Source organism: Pecten maximus, chromosome 5, assembly GCF_902652985.1.
Source record: "Pecten maximus chromosome 5, xPecMax1.1, whole genome shotgun sequence".
Lineage (NCBI taxonomy): Eukaryota > Metazoa > Mollusca > Bivalvia > Pectinida > Pectinidae > Pecten > Pecten maximus.
Genome location: NC_047019.1, coordinates 26342502 through 26354919, shown reverse-complemented (window position 1 = coordinate 26354919; position 12418 = coordinate 26342502). Strand labels below are relative to the sequence as shown.

Here is a 12418-nt window from a genome sequence, read left to right as displayed (position 1 = left end):
TCCATATACCAAAGTATATCTACGTTGTGTGTCCTCGTTACATAGACCAATACTTTATTAATACTAGGTGTTAATCAGGGACGGCAGTCACACTTAATACCAGAATAGATATTTATAGAGCTTTACAAACTAATCACCAGCCAGACACAGTACCCTTATTAACTTGTAGATAATATGATCAGTAGAAAGTCGTCCTTCAGTGGTTCACCATTCTTGGACAACGGATTCATATGACCTTGTGGCGTAAACCCCCAAATAAAGCATGAAAGTTATTTTTATATAAATGCAGATTAAGTGCAAACAATGTCATCATCTAAACTTGCTATGTTTTTGTCAGGTGATAAAATGCAGGGCCAATATTGCGTTCGCTGTACCACACCAAAAACACAGGAAGCTGTGTTATAGCACATTTTGAAACGTTTTGGGGGGCTAGACGGTTATAATTAACATCGGGGTGTCATTTGTACCGGATTTTAATCATATCGGATTGTCATAATCTCCATGTGTAAGGGATTAGCTTTATGAGGGTGTAGGTTCGAGTCAAACACGTGTTTCTGTGTAACTTCCATTTTCATTCTCTCAAAACTTAACATGGAAACAACTTCCGGTGACGGACACGAATCACGTACAAAATGGCGGATTCTGGGTATGCGATTGATGGTTGGTATATAACAAATGAACATAAACCTCTCAAAATTCCCAGTTACAACATTTTAGTGTGTCCTATTTTAGATGCAACCAATGTGAGCATTCCCCCAGATTTATATATCAACGGATGCGGCCAATTCTTTTGTCTTTTTTTCTGGCTCAACATCTGCAGGTATCAAATATTTTGTAAAAATCTGCCATTCTCTTTGCTGTAGTGTTAATGGGTCAAACCTGCAGACTACTTTACAAATTGAAACGTCAACCCTTACCACGCCATTTTTTCATATGGCACCATTTGGTGACAATATTGTTACGTCATCAATCTGGTTGCGAGTTTTCGGTTTTTAGATGTGAGTGACCGGCCTGTGATCTGCGAACACACGTCTGCCTTCATATCCAGAGTTGCGCCCTATTTTTTAACAAGTCGGGAAACGATCGCAAAAGCGTAGGTTTAGACGACACACGATCGTGACTAATTAACAATTAAATAAGAGGATGTCTCGCTAACTAGCCCACCTGGCTTCCACAGGTATATATATGACCTACGAATTAATTAATACAGGTGTTGTTACGAGAACAAAATAACCCTTAAAAACAGCACATATCTGGAAATGTTCACGATTATACACCTTGATGTGACAAATCAATATGTGTATGACGTCAGAGTGCAGTTACTAATGATTTCAACAATCGTTAATTTGGGAGAACTTAATTAGCTATAGTCTTAAATTGGAATAATTAATCTATGTATATATTCTTTGTTAGAAAACCTACAACTGGAATATATAGGTCCGGGAACTTGATTTGCGGTTACTAATGAATACGTTTTTGTTTGGGGAAAGACCATGTTACGATGACAACGTTTAGAGAGAAGGTAACGATGATTTGTGACCTAAGTTCATCGCAGACATATCATATCATTATCTACATTTGCTCTGTCTCACACAATATGATCATTATCAAGAAAAAAATATAATATTTTCTCAATTTATACAACGGTGTTCGCAGTAATCTAGGCTACGTTAGGGGAAAACATGATAAATAAACTTCAGTCTGCGTCTTTTTTGTGACCACAGCCATTCCCCCTGGTTCGTGACTGATAGAATCTTACAATGGCCTGTTCTGTGGACATGGATATCTCAACCCGAGTATCAGAGTTTGGTTTATCAGCACGAGGTGTGGAGTTTAGAACACTGGACACATTGAACTCTCAAAACGTCCTTCTGTTTAATATTTTGGTATTGCTGTAAGTTCGTGATCATTATGTATATGGGATTAGTATGGCCGAATCGGCACACATTTTGTCCTACATCAACTGAAGTTCTTCGGTGTTTAACGTCCTATCAACCTATCAAAGTGATGACGATATTAAGGGGATGAGTCGCTTTGACGTCTTTATTCTTGCGTTTCGTTTCTTTCTACGCTTGCAGAGTATATAATACCAAATTCACTTCTTCAGTGGTGAGATTGAACAAAAGGGAAAAAAACATTTGGTAGACTTTATTTATTCAGTTTTAATGAATAAAAAGATCCTGTAAATTGTATGTGAAAGGTCACCGGTTGAGTCTAAGAAGACACCATCTTTTAGGGCTAGTTGTCTTTTCCCTTATGTTTGAGGGTGGGGAGTAGCGAATTCACATTCCCTAATAAGTTTTAAACAAGAGTTGATGTAGAACAGCATAGCTTGTCTCGCAAATATTTGTCAATAAATAATTAACATATATGAATTGGTTTTGCTTTGCATATTGGATAAATAAGATTTGTGTTGTGTACTTGACGAAATTAATTTGTGTTACCCAACCGTAATTTACATCATTTATGAATAGCTGTAAAATCTCTGATATCGTCAAAAATGCAAAAAAAAAATGTTGAAGTCAGAAAACATGTCAAAATACCTTAGTTTTACCCCGATAGTCTAACCCCACAAGGAGCCAAATGTCAAATGTCAGTACCCTAGTACAATTATAAAGTATGTGGCAATGCCTTTCAAAGGTGTTGCATGCTGGATAAATATTGCGAATTGAATCCACTCAGACCTTTTTTGGCATAGTCTATATTTTTCATTTGAAGCATTGAAAAGTCTTTTTTCTCAAATAAATTAAAATCAAATATATCGATCATACTTTAAAAATACGCATGTTTTGCCATCTTCTCTGTGTCTTCGATAAGAAAACGCATTTTATTTGTTTTTTATGTTTTAGAGGAAGGTTTGATCCAGAATGAGAAAGATGGAAAACTGAGAGACAATAATACCAAAATATGTACATCTCTTTATTTTCCTATAGTTATGGGGAGATTTAAATTTTTCAACAAGCTGAAGAAAAATAATCATTTTATCCACATTTCGATAATTATAGGAGAAAATGAACTATCGTCAATAGTTTACACATATATATATAATGTACACACCTGGAATGTCTTGGTCAGGGCGGTACATCACCGAGTACCTACTTACACCATTCACCCCCACCGCCACCCTAACTCTCCAATGTCGGTTTTAACATGCCATACATTGTCATTCACCTGATGAGGCGCTGGTCAAAATAATGACAATATTTATTCAAGCAGTATTTCTGTAATGTAACATTCTGCTTAATATCACAAATCACAAACATTGTACGTCCTGAGCTACATTGATTCTTTACATAATCTAACCTGAAACCATTTCATTTTCCACATCTACAAAACTCAAAGATTGCCACCGACTCAAAACTGTAAAAACGAAAATATAAATTACTCTCTTATTCGTTTCCTGTTTTAATTACCTTATTTGATAAAATATAAATCCCAAACTATCTTATATGCCTTTCTTCGCCGATTTTCATCCGTCCGTATTCATTTTTACATGTTCCGTAGGACAGTGGGTTGCATGCGGGGGACTCACGATTATTTCTTCTTTCCTTCTATCTTCATCCGCTAGGTTAAAATGGGTAAAAATCTGCTTCCAGAAAGGATTCACTGTGATCTAACTGTATTTTCCATACCGCAACTTCTTCATTCATTGGTCAGCGTGTAGCGTTAATAATCTCTAAACGTTTGCCCTCCTAGGGTAAAAGTTCCGTCAAGGCTGGACAGTCTGTTGTTCGCCAACTCCCAGACTATAGTTAACGATGACGACAAGGGGAGGGAGAAGTTATATACCGCAGTTTCCGCATTTCCGCATATTTTATGACATCATGAATTGCCACACGGAATGTCAGATATACCGCTCTTCAATGCTAAACCTAGATTTATAAACAGAAAATATTGATATTTATCAATTATGGAAGTTTAAAGTATATCGTACCTAACAAAGCAATACCAATACATTGAAAACTGTATTTACTGCAGGTGATTGCATGTGTGCGATAATAATAGATATCACAGTATATTAGCTAATGTTATATTCCAGGACAGGAGAGGTAGAAATACCACTATTTGCATAGTCTCTCAGGATGTAGTAAAACTAAACCATTGTTTGTTTTTATATAGACGCCCGCAATCGATTTTGAAATCACGATGTTATAATGCGCAAACCACGACATAGATGTCACTTCCCTCTCCCTTTTTCGCCATCATTGGCTATAATCTGGGAATCACTGGGGAATATGGCGAGCAAGAGTCCCGCGTTGGTTAGAACCCTTGGAGGTTGAGCATCGTTTTGATTGGTTAATATTGAACGTTATCTAATTACAAGTCAGTATAATGGACGGAAATCGTCTCGGTAGTGAAACACTCTCTAAATGTGTTGTCATGCCGTAAATTGTAAATCTATAAAATATTACATGTACTTGGCTGATTTTTTTAATCAAATCACTGATACTTTCCATTAAATTCACATTTGCATGATCATTCTCTAGATACACTCGTTGGTTTATGGCTATACATTATCTAAGATTCGGTAGTATGCAGTATATCGATAGAGTATGTTTACCACACAAAGGTTTTCCTCGTAGGTACAACCCGACTCCGGACATCCTAGCCCCATTATTGTGACAATGACAGGTGTTTGTTGTTGTTTATAATGAGTTTATAATTCGTGTACCTACCCGTATAGGGCCCAGGTTCAGGGTGGGTAGGGGGTGATAAGTCCATGTATCGTATAACTACAAGGTGAAGTGTTGTAGTTGAACTAGACCGAATTATTCTAACGTTTTAGGACATAACTTACTTCATGATTAGTCCAACCGCTGTTTCATACCAAGTACATAGAGAAAATATGTTTCTGAGGTTTGTAGCTATTTTCTTGAGTAATTAACAACGTAAAAAATACGTACTTCTTACACACGAGAATAAAGTCTTTTTGAACTACGAGTGTAACAAGCCCATCTGACCCTAGCTAATTATTTTTTGTTTGTTTGATATATAATGTAAACTTGGACTTGGTAATAATTGTCCCAAAAAGTCCAAAATGGGTAAGAAATATTTAAATGAGAAAATAGAAATTGTTTTACCTAATGAAATCCATATAATCTTTGTTAGACCTCACATAAACATTCATGTCAAAAATCAAGACAATAACATATTATCTGACTGAATTGTGGGCTACTGAATAAACTTGCACCAAAACTTTAACAGGGAATTGCGCACGAAAGGTTAAGTCACAAACTTTTAACAGACACCAGACCAAAACATAAATCGTCAAAATAAAAACATTACAATAATTGGGACTATAGTTGAGGGAGAGGTTCGGTAGACATGTTGAAGTACGCTGTAACAACTTCCTAGACTCCTGTGAGTCAGTTACAATGGATTTCAGTAGACAGGTTAAGGTACGCTGTAACAACTTCCTAGACTCCTGTGAGTCAGTTACAATGGATTTCAGTAGACAGGTTAAGGTATGCTGTAACAACTTCCTAGACTCCTGTGAGTCAGTTACAATGGATTTCAGTAGACAGGTTAAGGTATGCTGTAACAACTTCCTAGACTCCTGTGAGTCAGTTACAATGGATTTCAGTAGACAGGTTAAGGTATGCTGTAACAACTTCCTAGACTCCTGTGATTTAGTTACAATGGATTTCAGTAGACAGGTTAAGGTATGCTGTAACAACTTCCTAGACTCCTGTGAGTCAGTTACAATGGATTTCAGTAGACAGGTTAAGGTACGCTGTAACAACTTCCTAGACTCCTGTGAGTCAGTTACAATGGATTTCAGTAGACAGGTTAAGGTACGCTGTAACAACTTCCTAGACTCCTGTGAGTCAGTTACAATGGATTTCAGTAGACAGGTTAAGGTACGCTGTAACAACTTCCTAGACTCCTGTGAGTCAGTTACAATGGATTTCAGTAGACAGGTTAAGGTACGCTGTAACAACTTCCTAGACTCCTGTGAGTCAGTTACAATGGATTTCAGTAGACAGGTTAAGGTACGCTGTAACAACTTCCTAGACTCCTGTGAGTCAGTTACAATGGATTTCAGTAGACAGGTTAAGGTATGCTGTAACAACTTCCTAGACTCCTGTGAGTCAGTTACAATGGATTTCAGTAGACAGGTTAAGGTGTGCTGTAACAACTTCCTAGACTCCTGTGATTCAGTTACAGTGGATAGGTGACGTGTATTGGATGTATTTATCTAGATCGTGCCATGCATCAGTTTTGAATTTAATTTTAATTAAATGTATTTAAAGATTTATATTGTGTACGTCGTCTATGATGTAGCAACATTCATCTTACTATTATATCTGTAGATGTGTCTTTCTTCTTATTGTTATAAGTATACTGTGTCGCTATTACAATCTTTGTAACATATATTTGTGGTAGGCTTTTATTTAAGCATTGAACTGTTATTGTATGATATTTATGATCTATTTGAGAAAAAAAAACAGTTCAACACTTATATTTTCATTCCTTTTACTTTCTTTTTAAATGCTATGATTTACATTCAAAATTCATTATTCCCGCCTTACCGATAGTCAGCAGATTTTTTGTCAGTCGTTGGAACAGCCTGAACATGGTCGCGTGCTTTTGGCAAACAAAATAGTACATGAAAATTAGAAGAAGAAAAAACAACAACAAAAACTCAATTTTGTTAATCATCTTATTATCAACGTAATGTGCAAATGACATATTGTTTATAACAAATAATGTAGACAAAATAATTAGTCGTTAAACTTAATTATAAACAATGTTTATTGGATATTGTAGTTCCGGTTTATGTTGTATTAATACGCTGATAAGTGTAGCGCGTGACGGATGGCATTTAAGCGTATATCAATACCAGAGCTCTCAAACATACTATATAGTGACAATGCCAGACAAATGTAAATATTTTTTTAAGTTGTCAAAAACTTGTGCCCAATCGAGTTGTGTTTAAATAATGAAATACGTTCAAATCCACAGTACTACAAGCTGTTCTAACAGACCACCACTCTCCTAATTTATTCAACAAAATTTCACAAATTGGGAAAAAACAAATATATGCAATACAAGTACAAACGTCATTTATTTTACAGTGATAATGGGACTATGTTGATCAACCTAACACCCAAGACATTCCTAAGATAATCCAAGACTATATCCTCGCCCAGGCGGGGAATCGAACCCAGGCCGACTTGCAGAAAGTAGTAAAGAGCGTGTTTTCACTGCGCCATCCTACCTCCAAAAATGGGACTCGGTATAGGGACTCTAGTGGAGGAGAAAACAATATACTATATATACGTACATGGAAGTGAGCACTATTAAACACACATTATGTACGGGGCGTTTGTCATACCAGGAGTGATCTTCCTATAAGGGGTTAAACTCAAAAGCGGCTTAATGTGACATTCGACAAGATTATCAAAACCGATTAGCCCATTTGTGTCGTGGTTTAATCCTAACACTTTGGATTATTAAAGTCGTGATTGTTTTACTAAAAAATAAACGTTTCCTGTCGTTTTCTGGGCATGTATGTGAACTTGACAGACACATTTTTAGGTCGCCATGGCAGTCATCTTGAAAAACATATTTTAAACTTCTTCTCCAGTTCCACTGGTGCCATTGAGCTGGAAATCGGTGAGGATGTTAAGGAAGGGGAGCAAACTAAGAGTTGTCATTTTCCGGCCTCTTAACTTTGACATGGCAGCCACGGCGGCCATTTTGTAACATGATTGCGTAGTCCACTGTAAATATCAGGGTTACTGTCTTCCAAGTACTGGTGTGCTCTTATATGCTATTGAACCTAACCAATAACATCATTTTTTCTAGTAGGAAAAACTTTAAACTTTAATTTGATATATTTCACAACATTTAAACTTCAAATGATTGATTGAGAGCAAGGGGTTAATGGTAATAATCTCTTCCGTAAGGCTGGGCGTAAGAATAGTACTTATTATCATCTCTCACTGCATGATTTGCATGGAGCTACTACATTTTGGGTCCTCTCTTTTCTCTCAGTCCTTAAGTTGGCAATGATACCAAATCCAGTCTCTTCCGTCAAATCATCAATTATCAAGCTCAGACTAGAAGGACGTAAGACTATACATGCTATCCCTATTAAACAATCGAGAAAAAATGCGTTTGAATTTTGGACTTTTTTAATAACTAGTGTCTGCGTCATGAGAATAGACTTAGAAAGATGTCATACCAACATGTCTTCGAAATGACATTTCATTGAAATAACTCAATTTCAGTTCATTCGGTAATATACGTACACAAATGATATATTTGATTGTGCAAGATGATCCGGGGAGAGCCTAGCCTGTTCTGTGAAGGACTGATGATCCTATAGGAAGTTCAAATGATACCGTGTCAATACGTGTATTGTTAATTAGGGGTATGTTTATAAACACCGGAATTACATTGTATACCTCAAATCACTGTTGTGTTTATTTCGGCTAGTAACCCGGATATCATAAACAGTTCTATTATGTGTTTTTACTTTTAATTGTGACAGTAAATCTGACTAGATAATTAACGTCACCATAACTCATAGTTTTGTGAATGAAATGGCACAGAAAGAATATAGTAAAAACATCTAAGGCGATCCCATGTATAGTGTCCGGAGTACAATACATTTGTACGTGTACTTTAAATTTAAATTCGTGACTTTTTTTATAAAGAAATAACAATCACTCCAAACACAGATGACTATTTAACATTGGTTTAGTTACAGTCGAATTAAATTCGTTCAACAAATTAATACGTGTGAACTATAACGTTACCTCGCCCTTCTTGTATATCAGCTGTCAATGAGACACGTGAAATCGACATCGATACCGACACCGGACTAATGAAGGGAGTAGGCACACTGTCCTGGTAGTTCCGGGGTCACGTACGCAATGGAACAAGTGTAAATAGTCAGGTGTTAAAAAGACAACACACCTGTATATTGACAAGATCAGGTGATCTACATGTATGGGATCGTGTCGAGTGCATAAAATAAATCAGACACCTATTTTATAATTACAATATTCATTGTACAAAAAAAGGACTTTTCATATCAAACAATAGAGACTCTATCAAATTAGTTAATTAGATTTGTATTAAATTAATACCAAAGCATTATTTCGACATTATTTTGCAATGTCTATAAAACTATCACTTGGCACGCCCCCCTAACTGAACATCCTGTATCCGACCTTGGATATTATCAGTTAATACAAGTTATATCATCAATAATTCCTAAAAGTGATATCGTCAATTCATAAAAGTTTGGTTTGGTTTGTCTTGTTAAACGTCCTATGAACAGCCAGGGTCATTTAAGGACGTTCCAGGTTTTAGAGGTGGGGGAATGCCGGAGTACCCGGAGAAAAACCACCGGCCTATGGTCAGTACCTGACAACTGCCCCACATAGGTTTCGAACTCGCAACCCAGAGGTGGAGGGCTAGTGATAAAGTGTCGGGACACCTTAACCACTCGGCCACCACGGCACCTCATAAAAGTGATATCGTCAACTCATCAATGTGATATCATCAATTCATAAAAGCGATATTATATTATTATTTCATGAAAGTGATATCATCAGTTCATATTAGTAATATCATCATTTTAAGAAAGTGATATCGTCAATTCATAAAAGTGATATCGCCAATTCATAAAACTGCTATCGTCAATTTATGGACGTGATATCGATCGGTTCTTAAGAGTGATATCGTCAACTCATAAATGTGAAATCATCAATTCATAAAAGTAACACCATCAATTCATAAATGTGATATTATCAATTCAAAAAAGTTATAGACAATCCACTCATCTATCGTCAATTCATAAAAGTGATGTCATCAATCCATTAAATAGTTATCATATTGGTGACATCAATACATATTGTAGTGATGTATATCACATATTCGTTGTTGTGATCAAATCGTATTTGCTTGTATTCAGAAACTGATGTTATCAATTGATAAAAGTGATATCTCCAACTTAATTGATGTACGTCAAATGTTATCACCATTATTTATGTTGTAATATACTTTACCTACAACATTCGTGACAACAAGGCTAATACAGAGTTATGATCGATGATATTCATGAATTTCGCGATGTCATTTAAATAATATCTATGAACATTTCTTCTAATTTTTGCATGTTTATATCCTCATTTCCGGTAATGAATTTGTAATATTGCATTAATTTTCAATATAGCTTAGTTTAAACATATTTTATTGTAAAATGATTACAAAAGTAGGACTTGGCACAATTTGTTATTTCAACTTATAGAAATATAGCTGTATATACATAATTGTACATTACTTAGGTGGAATAAAAAGTAGAAAACATTTTCAGAGACTCGGTAAACAATAACAGGATAATAGATTCCTACAGTAAGTTGATCTTCACACCTGGTACATGTTGTAGGGTATGTAACCCTGGTAATACTATCCACAATATACCGCTCGGCGAGAGAGATATTCTCTAGATCTGTAGCTCGATCGGTTGAGCGTAAGACTAGTAAGTCAGAGGTCCCGGTTGATCCCTAGCGGAGGCAGTGATTTAAATTCAATTAATTATGCGTTCTGTTACATCTTATGACATGACTGCGGCACAGCATCAGAACATGGCATTGCGTAATACGAATGTTCAGTTTGCCTATCGATTTTTATTCGATGCTAGAACCTAGTATTTTTTAGGAAGTTTTAGGTCAATTATCACTATGACTAAAAATTATGTGAACATCCAATTTTGATTAGATTGGTGATTTACTCAAAGTAATAACAACACGAACAACACGTGTACATTAGTTCAACGGGGCTTTCCCAATATAACGTCACAGTCTATTTTTAGGAATGACAGTAATTCCTGCTAAATCACTATCATCAAAGTGTTTGTAAAGCTGGGTGGGGAGTATAAGCAGTTACAAGCTTCGAAGATTCAAGATTCAAAGAAAGTCATAAATGTCTGACATATCTTCCTCACCAGAAAATGTGAATTTATTGACATTGTTTGTGTATTAAGATGTAGGAATGCAGCTGTTTAATTCTGGAACCGGTAACTTATTAGTTCGGATAAAACCAATGTATAATTATTCATTCAATTATCAGTAACCTCAACACGTATTTGTGACTTATTTGACACTTGAAATATCAAGTTATACAAAAAAAATTAACAATGTCAACAAACTACGAATCTTATCTGAAAACGTCTTTATCTAAGGTAAGTAATATCTGAATACAATTTAAGTGTTCGTTCATAGGTAACAAAGTGACTTGGCAAGGCGTATGTCGAATGTTATATTTTACGTAATATGGTTAGATTTAATATTATTCAAAATGAAAGTACATCACAGGATGGTCCACAAAAAGGGCTTGGATAGTTTCAATATATAAGGTTTATCATGTATTTGTAACATAATATACAAGCAAATATTAAATGCTGAAATATTGATTAAAAAATATCTTATATTTCCATTCCCATCACATGAGGGAAAATAGCCCGAGTTTCCTCTGGCCCTGACACCATGTCTGGTGTATGGCCAGAGCGCACTACTATATGAAAACGTGGAATTATCCGACACCGTTTGGTGTCGCTAAGAATCTAGTGCAAAAACAATAAAATCAGGAGTGACATAACACCTACCTTACATATATGCATAAATGAGATATTTATTTACCCTTGGACACCCATTTAGTCCCACCTAGGTGTTTTATTCCGTCCGTATATATATACCCTCGCTTTACGCTAGTCAATACTGTAGTCAATTTTGTAGGTGATAGTACGACTAACCACCCGAATCGAAACGCAATGGACCGAAAAGACCACATATCAATTATTATGTTTTTCTTCTTACATAGTTTAAATTAAGGAAACTAAACTTATTATTTCCCAAAACCTATTATATTCAATTCAAAAATTCATTATTTATAAATTATAAATGGTAAAATATAAAAAATAAATGTATTTTTTTCTTTTCGCTCCATCGCCCACTGATTAGGGTAATTAGGCCGACCGCGACCTACATGGTTAGCAATATGGCATCGAGTAAAGTATGAAATTTTGCCTAGCGTAAAGCAAGGGTCTATACCGACGGAATAAAACACCTAGGTGGGACTAAATTGGTGTTCTGGAGTAAATAAATATCTCATTTATGCATATATGTAAGGTAGGTGTTATGTTGTAGTGAAAATCGGGGGAGTTATCTCCCTTGGTTGGAGCTCATTCCGCACGTGAGCTAGTATAAAATCCCGCGGGGTGTCAGAGAGCGCTCTCTTTGATCCTGAACCCTGCAATGCACACATACAGCCACTAAACGTGAGTACTCGTCACTGTATTGTATGGGTTTTGGGATACGGGAGCATTCATTAGTCTTCTAGAGAAGGCTGGTGAGAACCCTACACCAGTTTTCTCTACACTGGTGTCAGAGTGTGTGAGAAT

General features: G+C 35.9%; 1 protein-coding gene across 1 annotated transcript in view; it reads left to right on the top strand.

Annotated features, from left to right (window-relative positions):
• Positions 1 to 10916: 10916 nt before the first annotated feature.
• The window catches only part of LOC117327683 (tumor susceptibility gene 101 protein-like), a 28081-nt gene continuing 26579 nt past the window's right edge, over positions 10917 to 12418 (top strand). Inside the window, exon 1 of the mRNA XM_033884785.1 lies at positions 10917 to 11200. Within this exon, the coding sequence (XP_033740676.1) occupies positions 11156 to 11200 (45 nt within the window). The 5' untranslated portion in view covers positions 10917 to 11155. The remainder of the gene's footprint in view (positions 11201 to 12418) is intronic.